This window comes from Zingiber officinale, chromosome 8A, assembly GCF_018446385.1.
Source record: "Zingiber officinale cultivar Zhangliang chromosome 8A, Zo_v1.1, whole genome shotgun sequence".
NCBI classification, from domain to species: Eukaryota; Viridiplantae; Streptophyta; class Magnoliopsida; order Zingiberales; family Zingiberaceae; genus Zingiber; species Zingiber officinale.
In genome coordinates this window covers 30,632,059-30,650,726 of record NC_056000.1, presented here as the reverse complement: position 1 = coordinate 30,650,726, position 18,668 = coordinate 30,632,059, and the positions used below count along the sequence as shown (strand labels likewise).

Sequence of the window (18,668 nt, the reverse complement as noted above, 5' to 3'; positions counted from 1 at the left end):
AAAATTTCAATAAAGGTATCTTATCAATGAAAAATATCAATAATTTCAAAAATGTACAGTCTATTTGAGATTGACCTGAGGAAAAACTTGAGCGACTTTCATAAGAACTAGCTTGCAATGAGGAGCTTCATTTCTTTGTAAAGAAAGCAAAAGTTGTGGTATCCAAGAAAGCCAAACCCAATGTGGTAACTGATCCAAATACTTATCCAATACCTTCCCGACAGATTCATTTGGTGTATCAAAACTAAGAAGGTATAGAACACGTGCCAGATGGCTGCTCGAATTGGAAACACCATATTTTATGCCTTGAAAGAAGCAGCTCACAGCGTACTCTAACCACAACTCATCACGTGTCTCCTTGTAAACCTGAAAGAGGAAAGACTGTAACACTTCTCACAATATCTATGCATAGATCAAAGCACAAACTTGACATACCATGTCACAGTAGTTTCCCCAACTTATCCATCCTTTTGGCAAATGCTTAAATAGACTTATGGCATTGGAATATGCAAGATTAGCATTCTCAGAGTCATTCATTTTTAATAAGAAATCACCTTTGATGCGAAATATTTCTGCTTTGTGTTTTACAGGAAAATATTCAAGATTAGTATTATTGATCAAATTAAGACCATTGATTAATTCTCCTCTTGTTTCCAAGTAAGCCTTTGCTTGCTCTCTTATCTTGACAAATGCTTCCTAAAAAATTAAACAAAGAGAGTTTGACACTAAAAGAGATAAGTATGGAATATCATAACATCCATTAGCAAAAATTACCTGCACTTCCATTGTAGAAAGACCGTACATCTTGTCCAAGATTTTTACACATACATCATAGAGCCCTTGCTTACGAGCTACATGAGCAAGTTTATTAACATTCCAAGCCTTATCACGATAACCAAGATGATGAAGTTGTGGATTGGTCTGAGAATAGTCTTTGAATGCTTCTATCACAACATTATACATCTCATTTCTCCATTGCAGTAGTTCATACCAAACAGACATGTTATCCCATTCATTAGGCGTGCGCAGTCTCCAAGTCTCAAGGATATCTTTGAGCTCACCGTATATATTGCTCATATTGCCACCTGAACTTCCCGAGGGTTGTTTATTCCCATTTGCAATGTCCAAAAGTATTCTTGCAGATTCTTGAACCTCTACTAATTGCTGAAACTGCTGCAACAGAGGTGTTCGAGACTGAACAGAAAATTCAGGCAACTGCCACCATTGCTCCAATGCAAGGTCAACTCCTTTGGCCACGATGTTTTCAGCTTCACTGGCACCACTAGCATTCATGTCATGAAGAGAAAAAAAGGCTTGAACTAGACGATACTTAGGGGTCTCCTCTACTTGAGCCTTAGAAATCACACTCTCTTTCAAATAAGTCCAGTCAGGAACCTTCCACAGGCAATCAAGAAGAATTTCATAATTTTCTATACTCTTGCCAAAATCAGCCAAGGCATCCCATTGACTTAACTGACTAGCACAGGAAAGCCATTGCTCTTCCCAAAGACACATCTCTGCCTTAGGAACAATGTTGTTGTATGTACCTTGTGTTGCTTTGATCATTGCCTGGTGAAAAAGATTTTGTGCCCGCTGCCAATAACCATGTTGAACCAGTGATAATCCAAGTCTTGTTTCAGAAGTAATTGATCTTCTTTTCCACAATCCACACCTCATATCTTCTTCATTAAGAAGTCGATATAGTTCTGCCAGTGATTCAGAACATTTAGCCTCATTCATGAACAGCATGACATGACTCTCTAATAAAGCTAATGAAATATGCCAAGCATTATAAGTTTTTCCAATATATTTGATAAGCTCACTCGGCATCCTCGGTTGTGGGTGGCTCAGATGAAGCCCTTCAAGTAGGGCTTGCACAACATTAGGTCTACTACCTTGCTGCTTTTTGTGGTAATCCTTTGACAACAGAGTTATCATTGGTTTGGCAAGTGCAACTTGTTCATCTTTCTGTAAAGTCACCCAGACAATGGGGAATATTAAAACCCACATGTGATATGCAACATTAGCATCCGCATAAGACAGTTCTCTCAGGGGGGTGACAAGATCAGCCACCTAAACAAAGAAAGTTATGGATGGAATAAATATAGAATAAGGATCCATAGATTTACAAAGTTGAAGGTAAGAACATAGCAAGCAAAGTTGCAAAAATGTGAAGTTCCATATAGGGAAAACAAACCTGAAGTCTACACATTTCAGACAAAAAATGTGCATGTCTAGACACAAGAGAGTCAAAAGTAAGGGAACCTCCATCTGTACAATCTGACGAATCAGATGTGTGCTGGACGTTATACATCTCAGGAAAACTTCCTGATGCCATTACTGGTGGCACACGTGCTGAATTTGGTGCTAGCATGATGGGCTCTTTCTCTACTAAGATCGCCAACAGAAGGTCAAGGGCCTGCTTTAGCCAAAAAACATCACTTGCAGCTTCCCAGTCCTGATTTTGGATGATAAAATGCAATCTGCTAAATAGAGATTTAGGAAGTGATTCATGATACAGCATGAAAAATCTTTGTCTAACTACTGGATCTTTGGCTCTTAGACCCAACATAAACTGCCTTTCAACCTTCTGGAACACTTCCTGGCAAAGGAGCAAAGGATACCTGCTATGAATCAAAAAGATTAGGCAACAATAAAGGCATAAGATATATGGACAAGAGAATAAATTCTAAGTTAATACTTTTTCGAGTCTGCACAAAGTTCATAGAGAAGTTGTAAATATTTTCCATGCCATTCTTCTTGTGAAGCTGCAGGAAATTTTTTCCATTCAACTAATGATAGCTTTTGCATATAGAAAACTATCTCCTTTTGAGTTAGAGCTGAACTTGATGCACTAGAAGAGGAATATTTGTAATCATCTTCAATCCACACCTTCACCGTGTCAAGGACACACAAAAGCACACTGCAATCTGTAGCCTTCTCAGAAAGCAGAGCTTGCAGAATTTGACATATTAACCTTTTACACTCATGTGACTGCATGACTCTTTCAGTTACAAGGTTCAAGAGACATTTTATGTTTGAAATGGCAGAAGATGAGTCGACTGCTGAACGTGCATTGATTAATGGATCAACCTCTGCCCGTTGTCCCTGCAATATAAGCCACATTGTTCTTTTGATCAGCATCAGTATGATCAACTCTAATCAATTCATGCTTGATCTAAGGGATCATCACATGCTCTAGGAATGTAGCAATTCTCATCAAGTAATGAGCCCAATCTAACATCATTTGATAGCCTAAACCTCTTTGCTTTCTATTGCAATATCTACATAAGCTAAACAGCAGCACAATGACCCTTCAGATGTTACATCTATGAGTCAGGAAATTGAAAAATGAAGAACATGGAATGCCATAAAAACATAGTCAATTAATTCTTTATTTTTACGCAATTACGTACTTGTCTGATATGTGAACCAGAAGAGCTTCCCATATCTCGTGCTAAACGCTGAAGTACACGAAGCAGCATAGGAATGAATGGATCAATAAAGTTCTTCTGAACTTCAGTCAAAGTCTTAACAACAAGGAGAGCAAAAGTAATCATTGAGTTAGCATTGCTAGTCTCCAGAGATATTTGAGGAGCTGTGACTGCTGCTAGATGTTTCTGTACAAGCTCTCCAGCCCTTTGATATAGTAACTTAACCTCCTGTGGTGTACCAGACGCTTCAAGTGAAAAGGTAGTAAATACCATTTTGAGCAAGGTACAAAGAGATTTTCCAACATCCAATGTTTTACTGTTGAAGCAAGGCTCCAATATCTGTAAGACAGAAATTGAAAAAGTTTAGCGCTTCTAACAAATTTCATTTAATTAAATATATGTAATGAGATACCTGTGAGATATGATTTATGTTGTTGCGGATGAATATACGTGGCTGCTTCTCCAAGACCTTGTTCATGACATCAAGCCCCTGTGCAAGAGCTGTTGCTGGATCTTTGGATTGAGGAGCCTGCGGAGGTGGAAGTTGTCCAAGCAACTTTTCTAGATAGTTGAACTTAACATTCGCATTTGGCCACACCTCCAAAGCTTGAGTCAGTAACTCCAGAGTTTGTTTATACATAGAAGTTGATTCTTTATCCTTAGATTCTATTACCAAAGCAACCTATTTAGAAAAACCAGATGAGAAACTGAGATTAGAAATGAGGGCAGCTGAAGTAGACATGTCCTGCAACAACAATGGATCTCACCAATAATGTAATATATTAAAGGTATCCTATGAAATCAAACTATTAATACAACCTCATATTCTAAATAAAAAACAATCTCAATCTTACACATCCATTTTGTTAAGTGCAAATAGCACCAAATAATCGAACCTCAATTTTGATGTTGACAAAGAGTTTAAAGTTAAGCCCTTGAGAACTGATATAGGTGTTAAGTGTACAGGTCACTTGATAGGAAAACCCTAGCAAGTCAATAGACTGGATACTAAGCAAAGTCTTAATAGATCAAAGGGTCAAACACCTGGCAGAGGAAGACCAAATGGATTGTCAAACCGGACGTCGGGGAGGACAGACTTAATGGACCGGACATCGAGTCAAAGGAAGTCCTAGTGGATCAGGAGATTTGACATTAAGCAAAGGAAGCCCAAACAGTTGATCAACTGGACCGAATGTTTCGCAAGAAAGATAAGGTAAGTTTAGGAGAGGACCTTCTGAACAGAAGGTTGCAAGGCGTGTCTCGATCTTGGGATGAGGGTAGTCTTGTTAGTCGGGCGTTGATCCAACTAAGGAACCAATCCATCCATTGTTATTATATATTGTATATTGTGCTAGCTCTTTTTTTGTAGGATAACCATGTTCAGGCGACCGAAATGTACGTTCGGCCGAAAAATCGTGTTCGGTAGTTGGCAGCCTATGTTGATGTGACAACAGTTTCGCTGAGAATGTTGACATGTCTGGTGACATGACCTGGATAAGCTCCAGGATGTTGATGTAGCATGGATAAGGTTCGAGATGATGATGTGGCAGCTGATATGTCAAGGGATAAGCATTGGAGAGCTAACGTGGCGAAAGGAAAACAACACGAAGCTAATGCGGCAAGCATTCAAGCTATGTTGCATGGATCCAGGTATGGGTATCGTATTGGACACGACACGGATATGACAATACAGAAAATTTTGAAAATATAAGACATGATACGGCAATTATTAAAAATATAAAAATATCATATATATATATACATATATATATATATATATATATATATATATAGTATTAAAAATTAAAAATCCTAGATAGAAAACTATATTACATCAATCATAATATCCATTACAAACAAAAAATAAACATAACAAAATATAAAACACCAAATCCATCTTAAACAAATAAAAAAATTTAAACATCCAAAACTAACACTACTTTTCATCATTAATTAATTTATTTATTATTTAGTCCTTAGAAATTTATTGTTTTTCAATTTAACTCTAGCAACCTTTAATTTTTTACAATTGAGCTCAAACGTATCTGGAAACGTATCCCTATCCATGTCCTAGCCTTATCCGACTGGTAAAACTTTAAAAAAGTCAATGACACAGTTTTTGCCATCTGACGCGCGTATTTACGTGTCGTGCCCGTGTCTGTATTGTCCGACACTTCAACAAAAAAAAAAACAAATTAGAGCGTCCATGTTACACAGCATTCAAGCAACCAAAAATAGATCAGGCGTGATAGGAAAGACCTAGTTAGCAAATGAACTTGAACAAGAAGATGGCGTGAACGGGGTTTAATTGACCGAACTTGTTGTTCGATCGACCCAAAACTATATCTGGATCAGTTTATCGAGCCGGATAAATTGTGGATCGGTCAATCGAACCGGGGTAGTGGACCAAGTAAACGAACTTGTCTCATTTGTGTTGTGTTTTAATCTTTTTGCTATGTTCTGATTTTCAAAAGAAAAGTTTTAAAATTAAAATTACAAGCGATATTCACTCCCCCTATCGTTTTATTCAGTCCTACAATTGGTATCAAAGCGATGACACTCTAAATTAGTTTTACCACCATTCGAGTTTCAAATCTTAAAAATTCTTATTTCTTTTGTTTATCATTTTTTCAAATCTCTTATAAATCTTATTAATCTTCGCTTTTATTGCTCTACTTACCTAAGACCTTAAAAAGTCTTGGAGAATCATTTTTGTCTCAATTTTGCAAACAAAGAAATGGCCCATCAAGAGGATATAGTATTGTTTGTCCTCCCCTATTCAAGGAGATCGATATGTGGATCGTCGTAAATAAGGGATTCACACTATTTGTCCCACTGGAATGGGAAAAGTGGACAGTGGACGCCAATATCAAGAAGAAAGCTTAAGTCGACGCCCAAGCCGTAAGCACCCTACAATGCAAACTGACGAAGGAAGAACTCAATCAAATCAGACCATTCAACAATGCCAAGAAACTTTAGGACAAGTTGATTCGACTCCACGAGGGAACCAACGACTCAAAGGTAACTAAGCAAGATCTATATTTAAATAAATTATTCAATTGTAAAATACAGGATGGTGAGTCCGTGGCCTAGCTACAAGCAATACTAAGGACATCCTGAATGGACTTCACTCGATCGGGAAACCAATCGAAAACCGAGATGTTATAAGGTACACGTTAAAAGCTTAGGGATATTTCTACTATAAAATTAGATGAGTTGTTTAGTGAATTTGAATTACATGAGCAGGCTAACTCAAATCAAACCGAAAAGGCTATTGCCTTAATGGCAGGTCAAACCAAGAGCAAGGAGGCGAAGTCAAGATCTTGACCGGAATCGAAATCCGAAGATGAGTCGGATTCAGACGAAGACGACGAGGAATTGACATCGGAAATTGTCAACTTGGTTTGGAAGATGATCAAAAAGAAAATAGGCTTCACCAAGAGGGACATCAAAAAGGTAATTTAAGCCCGGTCTGAGCAAAACCAAAAAAGCTAAAGCGGAGATGATTTGCTACAGATGCAACCAAAAAGGACATTACAAGACAAAATGCCCAACATGAAAGAGACAAAGAAACAAAGGAGAATGAAAGCGTTAAAGGCCACCCGGAATGAGTCATCCTCAGAGAGCCAAACTCAAACAAACCAGACCAGACCAGCTTCATGGCCCTAAAGGCAAAGGAAGATGTAACTGAGTCCAAATCCAAGGCAAATCATGGGTCCGAGTCCGAGTCTGTTCGAGACCAACAAGATGATAATGTAATCTCTCCTTTAGTAGAGAAATTGTATGCAATTATTATTTGTTTAACAAGACAAATAGCTAAGTTCAAAGAACGGGTTACGTCACTTCTTAAGGAAGTAAAAGACCTTAAGGAGGAGATCGACCTTAGTCGTTAACTAATAAATTTCAGGAAGGAACCTCAAATCAAGGTCAAAAACTAGAGGAAGAGAATTCTCTGTGAAAGGTTTCAAGTTGAGGAACTTAAAGGTACGTTGGAAAGGTTCACTTTGGACTCCAAATATTTAAATATGATAATTGGATCTCAATGAGTCGTGGACAATAAATCTAGACTTGGCTACAAGTCAAAAACTTGAGATAGATTATACATGTTCTTAGTAAATAGACATGCTAGCAAAAACAAAATAGTTAAATCATGGGTAAGTGAAACTAATAGAACCTAACTCACTTCATCCTAAACTTATTAAACCAAGGTCTTGTACTAAGTTGGATTGGATATTTATTTCTTTTATCAGCTGTCTAAGGAAGTCGCTACCCAAAGTAATGTCTCGCCACGACCTGGAAGCTAGTTTAACAAATGCTCACTCGACTAAAATCTTTTCGGTGTTATTATTACATAATATTATATTATGGAACTAGCCTAAACATTACCATAGATTCCATGCAACTATAGATCCAGGCAGTATTTGCATCTCACAAACATATAGGATTAACTATTTGTTTATTGAGCCACGTAGATGAGCGTGAGATGTTAAGATCAACCCCTGGGCCAGATATAGACTAGTGCATTGATATGAACCAAGGAGTATAAAACAAATGACTAACTCTTAGCTATACTTAATGATTAATTGATATCATCTAAGTTAGAAAAAGTGTTAGACATTTTGGTAAGGATAAATCATAGATGAATTATTATTTATAAAAATAAAATTATTTTTGAGAAATTTTTTTCACCGAATGACACTTTTGGAGCGATAGATAAAAACTTTGATACCCAAATAAAGTCATAAATCATTTAGGACAAAAACGACTATCAGTCGACCGAATGACCTCACAATCAAAGGTTGATCGTCAGTTTGATCGACGTAACCTATTTAGGGGATCGAAAATGCTTATCGGTCGACAGAATCACCTCGCTACCACAAAAAGCTGATCTAATGACCAGACGTTTCATGTTTCGATAGACCGAACAGACAATTGAGGTCGACCGATAAACCTTGGAACCTAAAAAAGTTGATCGGGTGATAGGGGCTTTTCATCTTCCGATCAACAGAACAAAGATTTATGGTCGATCGACCTTCCTCGTAACCCGAAAAAGTTGTCCAGTTGACTGGACACTAAGTTTATCAGTCGACCGAAAAACTTATCCAGTAACCAATCCCCCGCTATAAAAATAGGAGCTCAGTACGGTCAACCTATCACCAAAAACAACTCCTCTCTTGCCTTCCAACAGTTAGTTAAGCCTTCAAAACCTCAAAAATGCCTCGGTAACAATCTCATCCCTCCATTTCCTATGAAAATATTTTATACTTATTTAAGTTTTTTTATAGTCAAAAACGTCAAATCACCCAAGAACAGGCCTGTCTCTCAAACCCCAGCCTGACCTCAGTTCCCTGCTAATGAACTTGGGCATTCATTTTCATTTAGGACTCATTTAGTGTTAGGCATTCCGTATTTGGATAGACATCTCTTTAATGAGTATTGTGCTGACATAGTTGACATAATCAACTACTATGCATTGGCCAACTTGGTATATTGCACACACCACGTTAATGATGACTTATGTGCAGAATTCTATCGTAACCTCTACCCTATAAATGACTACAATTATAAAACTAGAATAACATGTCAGGAATTTCAATATAATGCTGATAAAAAAGGGTAGCCTGGTGCACAAAGCTCCCTCCAATGCAAGTTCTAGGAAAGAGTCTATCGTATGCAACCTTACCTGCTTTGCAAGAGGCAATTTTAAAGACTCGAACCCGTGACCTCTATGTCACACGACGACAACTTTACTATTATACTAAGACTCCCCTTCTTTATGATCTGAAATTTTCTTAGAGGTAACTAATAATCCTTTCTATTGTTTTCCAAATTATCCATAGACATTACCTGAACCTTATTCTCATCTCACCTTGAATATCAAGTATTCTAAATTTTCTTAGGGTCCTCTTCATAATCCCATTCATGTTATACATCTTAGCGCACCTGATAATGCATTTTATAAAGTTATTATAGGGTGCATTTTACCACTAGCCACTAGAGATCAAGCAGTGATTATAGACCTCATCATATGCTTTTGATGTATGCACTTAGGCATATGTTTGGCATTTACATAGGCCTACTAGTATTTAAGACTATTATTCAGTATTCCGGTTATAGCTCTTCCGGAAAAGTTCATATGGCCTACTGTCATATGTCACTGTATTACTTGCATCTTTTGGCATAAACACCACAATAGAAAATGTCAAGACATTGTCCAGTTCATTTGATAAAATAGAAGTTAAACAGATGTCATTGGCTGGGATAACAAAAGGGACCGGACCTAGGTATATAAACACAGACAACAGCAAGCTCAGTTGAGGAAGAGGAGTCATAGTTTGAAGATGATATCCCTATAAGTCCGTTTGTTAGGCTTGCCTGCTCCTGCTCCAGTAGATCCTTCCTATTCCGATGATCGTTTTATTCATTTAGAGTAGCAGATATTAGAGGATGTTAGTTAGATGCAGGAGGGATTTAGTAGATAAGAGGGCACTGTCAGTCACTCGAGCAGCGGCAGCAGGAGATGCAGCAGCGACACCACCAGAACATGTATCAGCAGTGGAAGCAGATATCAGCAGTAGCTAGCAACCTCCTTCTTCAATTAGACTTAGTGTGTTTAGCTGCGAGTGTTTTACTTTATATTTTGGTATTGCATGACTCTATGTTTGGTATTCCAGTGTAAAATCTTAAGTTTAACTTTTTGGAATTTTTATCTACAATTCACTTAAATGCTTATCTTGGTTATTTAATTAACATGTCTTTATTATAAATACTTCATTAGGCTTAATTATTCATTTTAGAGCATTTTTATCTAAACATAAAAATTTTTACAAATTAATTATGTTCATTTTCAAAATTGTGCTTAAAGTATGATTAATTGTTTTTTGTGTGCATTTCTATTCTTCCAATGTTTAAAACTATAAATTTCAGTTAAAGGTTTAAGAAATTGCTATTCAAAATTTATTTTTTCTTCTTTGAATTTTTTTATAGAAATATATAATAAATATTTTATTACTTTAATGAAATTAATTTTATCTTGAAAATTATTCTGAATATTTTGAAAAATATTTTAAAATTTTTATCTTAAAAAATATTTAATAACATTATTCTTGAAAATTATTTTAAAAAATTATCTTAAATGCTTGTTCAAAATTTCCTTGGAATGAGAGTCTTGGCGCAAGGGTAAAGTTGTTCCTTTGTGACCAAAATATTACGCGTTCGAATCCTGAAAACAGCTTCTTGCAACAAGCAGGTAAAGCTGCGTACAATGGATCCTTCCCTGAGACCCTGCATGGCGGGAGTTTCGTGCACCAGGCTGCCCTTTTGTTCAAAATTTCCTTGAAAATATTATATGTTTACTCTAAAGATTTTTTTAAATTATCGTTGAAAAATATTTGTGAATAGGGTCATAAACAAGTCAAGCCGAGCCAAGATTTTTTTTAAGGTGTTCAAGCTTGTTTGATAAGGTAACCAAACCAAGCCCAGTCAAGCCTAAAATGACCTAGGTCATTGAAATGATTGTTCAAGCTTAGCTTGCTTTATTTTTCATGAGCTTGAGTTTGATTCAAACTTGGCTTGGTTCATTTAGATGTTATCGAATTCTCGATTAAAACTTGTTTGATTGTTTGAAATTTTTACTTGTTTGATTGGTTATTGAGCTTAATAATTGAAACTTATATATTCATTTTAAAAATTTCTTTGTTTATTTAGTATATTGATAAGAGTTTTGTTAATGAACATGGTTAACGAACATTTACGAGTTGAACGCGTGTTCAAGTTTGTTCATTTAGTTCAACAAGAAGTTCAAACTTATTTATTTAATTGATCTTGTCTGTATTGAATGAAGATAAACAAGCTCTTACCATGCCAAATACCAAGCTTGTTCACAAACGTTCGATTCATTTACAATCCTATTTGTGAAAAATTAATTTTTGAAAACTTTTTTTTCAAACATTAGTTTAACAAAATTGGCTTAATTTGATTTCCCTCCTATTTTGAGGCATGTCAAAGGGAGAAAATAAAAGTCTAAAAAGTTAAAAATTTATTTTCAACTGAGTGAAAATGAGTAAACCCAATAAACTTCAAGGAGAGTTTAATTTAGTTAGTAGCAGCATATTTTTTTATTAACTTTAAACGAGATTACCAAATGAAGGGGAGACTTGACACAACTGTACATTTGTTACTTTGTGACCAAAAGGTCACAAGTTCGAATCCTGGAAATAGCCTCTTGTAAAAAGTAGGGTAAGACTACGTATAATGGATCCTTCTTGGGACCCGCATAACGAGAGCTTCGTCCACCGAGCTACCCTTTTTTTTTCAAACGTGATTACCAAACATCAAAAAGGGGAAGACCATTATTGCAAATAACAACCTGAGTTTTGATGTTGATAAAGGATTTAAAGTTAAACTAAACAATAGTTAGCATCATATGTTGATGTGGCAACGGTGTCACTTAGAATGCTGGAGTGGCAGATATGAGGTAAAAGCTAACATGTCATGGGATAAACCTCGGAGAGCTGACATGGCGAAAGGAAAACGACACGAAGCTAACGTGACAAGCGTTCATGCGACTGAAAACAAATCAGGCGACCGGTCACCTAAAATACCTAGTCAACAGATGAACATGGACAAGACAAGGTTTGATCGACCGGAAAACCAAATATGGATCAGTTATTCGAGCCAAATAAACTATGGATCAGTTGACCGAATGATCTGATCAATCGGCCGAACAACCACTATAAAAGGGTGTTTGAAGTAGAAGTTCAAAACTACTCATTCACGTCAATCTAAGTGACATCAAGTGTTTAAACCAACTAATATTCTGCTTGATTGTGCTCCATCGGTCTCCGACAACTGTTCCGAGCTCTGAATCTCTAAAAGTTGTTAGTAATTTTATTATTGCACTACTTTACTTATATTACATTTCTAAAGTATTTTACAATACTCTCTTCGTGTGTAAGAAGTTTCTCTACCTTCGAAAGATTTTCAAAAGGAGAGGATTAAAGGTGTCTATTCGAGAAGCGATCCACCTAATGGATCGTAGGCCTTGAAATAACAATTCTGAGAACTGTGAACCAAGTAAATGAACTTGTCTTATTTGTGTTTTGTTTTAATCTTTCCATTGCGTTCTAATTTTGAAAAAAAAAAAAAAGATAAGTTTTAAAATAAAAATACAAGCGACATTGGTGGGGCGTACTGACCCACCAAAAATTTGTCATATGGCGAGGTGGGGTCGACCAACCAACCATCTTATAAAGCTGGGAAATCCCCAACCCAAGCCAACCCAAGGCGGGTTGTGGATTATGCGGGACAACTCACAAATCCGCCAAAAATAATATATATATATATATATATATATATATATATTATTGAAAATTTTACGTATGGATTATGGATTAGGTAGGTCAAGCCCACAAACTCATTGAATTTTTCATTTTAATTTTAAATTTTAGAAGAAATTTTATTTTTCTCAATCTGCGGGACAACCCAAGCCCCCACCATGGGCCGACCCGCCTTAACTAGGGGTGTAAACGAGACAAACCGATCGTAAACTATTTGGGTCTCAGTTCGAAAAAAAGGTTCATTCGATTAAGTTAACAAGCCGAGCTCGAGCCTGATTTCGAGCTCGAAAACATTATTGATTCGAGCTCAAGCTTAACAATATTTGGTTTGTGAGTCTGCAAACGTGTTCGTTAAGAGACTCGTGAACATGTTCATTAAGAGGCTTATATATATATATATATATATGTGTGTTGCGAACGAAGTGCTGCAAACTTTGTCCGAGACAATGATTGAGGCACCTAGAATGAATCCAGACACCTCGATTCATACAGTGGTGTTTTATTTTTTTTAACTCCCGGGTTTAACCAATTTTGCCTTTAGGGCTTGGGGATTGGGTTATAGTGTACAAACTAAAATTTTAAATGCTCATGAGGTTATAAATTTAGGGTGCCTAATAGCTTTTTTTTGTTTATTTTTTTTAACTCCAGATTTAAACCAATTAGATTTTACCTTTAAAGTTTAGGGGTTAGATTATAGTGTTCACGCTAAAAAAAAAAACTAAAAAATTTTAAGTGTTCACGGGGTATAGTATATATATTTTTAAGATTTAAAGAAATGTTGATTTTTAAAAAATCAAAAGGAAAAAAAATGAATTGAGGCGCCTAGAAATCCAGCACCTAATCACTGCGGCGCGGACAATCGTGCAGCGCACCATCCGTAGCATATCACATAACAAGCCGACTTCGAACTAAGCTCGTTTAACTTTTAATCGAGTCATTTTTTAGCTGAGCTCGAGCAGTTCACGAGCTATTTAATTTAATTATGAGTCAAGCTTGAGCTTAAGAATTAAGTGTGAATCAAACTCGAGCCAAGCTCGAGCTTAGGAAAAACGAACTAAGCTCAAGCTCAAGCCTCTTACTGTTCGGCTCAACTCGGTTCAATTACACCCCTAGCCTTGACCTGCCTTGAAAGGATTGATAAAATCTCAAGTTCTCAACCCACTTAATTGTTTGGCGGAACGCCCTAACCCAAATTGATGAATCTCCTCTATCACTATCTTTCAATCCTACAGATTTATCATATACATAGTAAGGCTACATTGGAATTAGTTGGATCACAAAATATTATAGTGCACCTGCTTCAAAAGATTTATCAATTCTTCAACTAGGGATAAATAGATTTAGATTGTAAATCAACCCAAAAATATAATGCATTTTTTTTAGACACAATTTGTTTCTTTTTGTTTCCATCCAAGCAAGCATATGTGACAAAATAGTTGTATCATGAACTCTGAATGTGCTAATATGCAACACTGGGGACAACAGAAATCTCCCATTAAAATAAAAAGAAGATATTTAATAGAAAATGACAACTGAAAAATCAGGCATGAAGGTTGTTGAAAATATTCATGTGGTTGTTGACTAATAATCAATATGTTTACTATAAATACGTAATCACCATTCAGATAAATTATCATAAAAGCCACTAGAACTAAAAGGAAGATATTTAATAGAAAATGACAACTGAAAAATCAGGCATGAAGGTTGTTGAAAATATTCATGTGGCTGTTGACTAATAATCAATATGTTTACTATAAATACGTAATCACCATTCAGATAAATTATCAGATATGCCACTAGAACCAAAAGAAAATTAAAAAAAAAAAAAGGTAATGCTCTGCATGTGATAGAAAGAATAATGAATACATATACAAGCTTTCACCAAAATAAAAGAAACAAAATGAGGAAACTTTAGAAAGAAATGGCCATACACCACCTTTAACTAATTTTAGAACTTAAATATTAAAGTTACTGCGACGATATCTTTGCATACTGCTTAAATTGTGCAAAAAGGAAGAATTGTCAATAGTCTGCTCTTTTTGCAAAAGATGTAACATGAGCAGATGAGTCCTGGTACACAAGAATAAAGTAACGCTAGAATGGACTTGTCTAGAGTGAAAATTAGGAGAATCTCTATAATGGAATGACAAGCCAAGATCAGAAATGGTAAAAACCATAAGAAGTTCTTCAGCAATGTGAACATCAAAAGTATAATGATGATGGATAACAAGTACAGAATGGTGGTGATTATATGCATGATGGACAAGTTATAGAACAGGAAAATTATTACAAACAAAAAAGTGCAAAAACAAAATCTATGAACCAGGTCAGATGTTCCCTATATCAAAGCATGAACTCAAAAATTTCAAGGCATCAGTCCTTTAAAGAATTGGACATATTAGGCACAGAGAGAATAGAAGATACCCTCACCCTAATAAGAAATGTAATTATCATTTCTTCCATTGCTGCATTTGGTTTATATTCTTCATCAGATTGGCCAGCAGTTCCAGGTGTCTCGATGCTTGGTATTGATGCTCCACCAGGTGACACGACATAAAGAGACTGGAGTCCTGGTTCAACCTTCACTCGCTTGCTTATGTCATCAGGAAATACAGAAGTATCTGATGGGCACTTTGAGTCAGCAACTATAGCAACAGCATGCAATGAATCACCTGTCTGGTTATAACCTTCAGAACCTGGCGCAACTTTCATTTCATTTTGTCTTTGCCTTTCCCAAGCAACAACTAAGCCAGCAAGTTCAATAGCAAGGCGTCTGTTTTCAGGAGGACTGTTAAATGGCAGACCTAGCCGACTTAAGGAGTTTACCATCTGAGGAACAAATTGTGCTCGGCAGCTATAAAAGAGATCCGCATGTCGAACAATCAGCTGAAAGATGTGTATCATATTAGGAATTGAATGACCTTCTTCAACAAGTATTTTCTTGGTATAACGAATCCATATTGGTACACGACTTTCTCCTGGTGGTAGCCTCCGAGGAAGTGCAGGCATTAGTATGTCAAGGGCTTGTTTAACTAGAAGCTTATTTTCTGGTTGACAAGTTCGCAGCAAGGCAATGAAAACCTGATAGATGAAAGTTTCAGTTAGTTGATGTTCAGAACAGTGCTTTAGCTTAATACAAAATATGCTTAATTTACAGATGAAATGATTTGACCATAAAACGTAACTAAAACTTAGTTGTCATAAAAGCAACAAAGGTAAAATATATTAAATGGTATAGTACGATAAAAACTTTTTATATGTGATTCATCATTTAAGGTGGCATTTAATGAAAACCATTCAAGCCAAATTACCAGTTGAATTGACAAATAATGGTTCTTTTGTTGCATATGATATCACATTGAACAATGATTTTAAATTATCATGCAACTGTCATCGAGATAATACAAGCACTAATAAGAGGTGGTAATGGAGAGTTATATATCCAATTCTGGAAGAAACTTACCTGTAATTTTTTTCTGTCACCACTAATACTACATGGCATACAATTAAGTTATGCATGAGCATCTTTGGAGTATTCCATGTTAACCAGTGCAAAATTATAACTGAACTCAGAGGAGTTGACTTAGACTTGACTAAAGAAAGGAGGAACCAATTTATTTAGTTTCATCCATATTTGGATCCAGCCAACTTACTAAACCAAGAATACACCTCCCTGAATACATTCAAACAATCTAATAGACAAGAACATGAAATACGACCTGTAGGTCTGAACCCTAGGTCTCTAGACAACAGATCCAAAGCTCCAACTATAGCTTTCAGAATTGCAACTTTACTAAATTATAAAAAAAAAAAAACAAAACATACTCCACTTAAATTTAGTTTATAAAACAGAGAACACAAATAATAGGACTTTGATGACTATGGTAAGGACAAAAGAATACAACCTGAAGGATAATTTTTTCAGGAGCTTGATAGGCTTCTAGGAAGTGGCATACATTCACAAATGCCCATTGTTTGCTGGAATTATCCTCGCGCTTAAGATGATTCCAACCAAATTTTATAAGCTCTTTGCGATGTTGAACAAGATCATTCTGTAGGTACTTCAACAGCAATGTAGCAAGCTGTAGAAGTTCTATCCTCAAAGGCTCATCGTATTCAGCACTAATCTGCAGGTTGGATATCCTAAGAAATTAAAATCAATCTAAAAAAAAGCATTGATCAATAAAAAATGAGCCTAATAAACAATGAGCAAGCACATGAAATTGTCACCTCCTCTGGCGGGTCAAGAAGTTTATCGACAATGGTTTTTATTATTGACTGGTCCACAACTTCCCAACTGTGACCATTTTGAAAAGAGTGTGCCAACATTGGAAGGATGAGAATTTGCATAGCAATGACCAGGTGATCTTGACCAAATTGTTTTGACTGGAAGACATTCAAGAAATGCAGAAGAATCGCTTTCTTTAAGTTGGGAGCATAACCTTCTGCCACCTAATTTGTGATTTGCAACAATTGGTTAGAGCATCTCCAAGTAGTGTTCTACCAAGATGGACAATAGAATTTGCTTACCTCAATTATATAAAATTCCTTCAAAAAGGTAAAGTCAATGCGAGTTCGGAATAAGAAAATTGACAGCATATCAAAGAGTACACCAACTTCAGATTTATCATGCCTCAAGTAATTCAGAAAACACTTAACAAGCTGCTTGCTTTCCTTTACCTGCAGATCAAGAAGATTGATGTCCTTAAATATTATAAAAACAAAGATAAGTTACAAGACTACTACGACTAGGATGTGATAAACAGAAAACACAAGCTCCATGGCTGCTGTCTCTCAAAGATGGGGTAGAGTGGTAGACAATCTTCAATATCAAGAATACTAATTCCCATGATTAGTATAGTTAACTGAAGTCAAGGTACACCACAAATCTACAATTGAATAGATAGTGCAACTAGAAGAAAACCATATAAGCTCTAAAGAGCATCATGAATCAAACACAGTCAAAAGATCCTTTAGAGACCTACCAGAATAGAATAAAAGCCAAGAATTCTACTAATGAACTTTAATTATACTGAGGGACTTAAGTGTTGTTACCATTTGCACCAGTGGATACTACTATAAATAATTCTATCCTGCCAAAATACAAAATAATTGACAGAGTCATAGGACGAATTAAGACAAACAATATAGAAGATATTTCAATACTGTATTTCCTGCTAACTCCCTAAATTAGAAACTAACACAGTGGTCTGCAACCAATCTTGGAAGCAGAAGAAAAAACGGAATAAGGGATCAGAGCCAACATATGAAATAAATTGCAAGGAAAAATGATTATGCACAAACCAATGTCAATAGAGGAAAATTAATATAGTAATACTTAAATAACAATTTGAGTAGAAACTAGGATAGCAAGGCCTTCCCCCCAAAAAGTGTACCATAACTTTGTAATATGAGGAATCAAACGATTTTGAAACAGTAATCTTCATTTAACACGAGAAATTTAGCATGTCTTGCAGCATTAATTGATAAGCAAAAAAAAAACAACCTGGAGTAAGCTCAAAACTTGTTCGTTTTGCAAACGAGCAATCCTTGCTGGTGACTTCCAGACAAGGAGTAATGTATCGAATACAATCCGATTTTCATGCAGCCAATCTGGCATCAACTTGACTAGAGTCGAAATAAGCTCCAATCCATGAAAATAACCATCGGAGTACACAGGTAAAGTTGGATTACTAGAACTGTCTGGAGTAAGACCTTCATTGGTAATTAAAGAGGCTGAAGATTGAGTAATAGTCCCATCTGACTGCTGAATAAATTGGGGAAAGGCATTCCCAAGTATCTTATGTGGTAACTTAGCAAGTTCTTCTCTTAAAGGTTGTCCAATATCTGAACAGATTATATACATAAACCTAAAAGATAAGATCTGATCAGGAGT

At 36.0% G+C, this 18,668-nt stretch overlaps 1 protein-coding gene across 1 annotated transcript in view; it reads right to left on the bottom strand.

Annotated features, from left to right (window-relative positions):
- The window catches only part of LOC122008282 (transformation/transcription domain-associated protein-like), a 60,239-nt gene that overhangs the window by 5,414 nt on the left and 36,157 nt on the right, over positions 1-18,668 (bottom strand). The window contains exons 18-29 of the mRNA XM_042563965.1: positions 18,279-18,642; positions 17,303-17,452; positions 17,003-17,224; positions 16,678-16,899; positions 15,203-15,853; positions 3,847-4,116; positions 3,417-3,773; positions 2,702-3,108; positions 2,198-2,624; positions 775-2,073; positions 436-696; positions 76-366 (exon numbers count right to left, since the gene is read on the bottom strand). Of these exons, the coding sequence (XP_042419899.1) occupies positions 76-366; positions 436-696; positions 775-2,073; positions 2,198-2,624; positions 2,702-3,108; positions 3,417-3,773; positions 3,847-4,116; positions 15,203-15,853; positions 16,678-16,899; positions 17,003-17,224; positions 17,303-17,452; positions 18,279-18,642 (4,921 nt within the window). The remainder of the gene's footprint in view (positions 1-75; positions 367-435; positions 697-774; positions 2,074-2,197; positions 2,625-2,701; positions 3,109-3,416; positions 3,774-3,846; positions 4,117-15,202; positions 15,854-16,677; positions 16,900-17,002; positions 17,225-17,302; positions 17,453-18,278; positions 18,643-18,668) is intronic.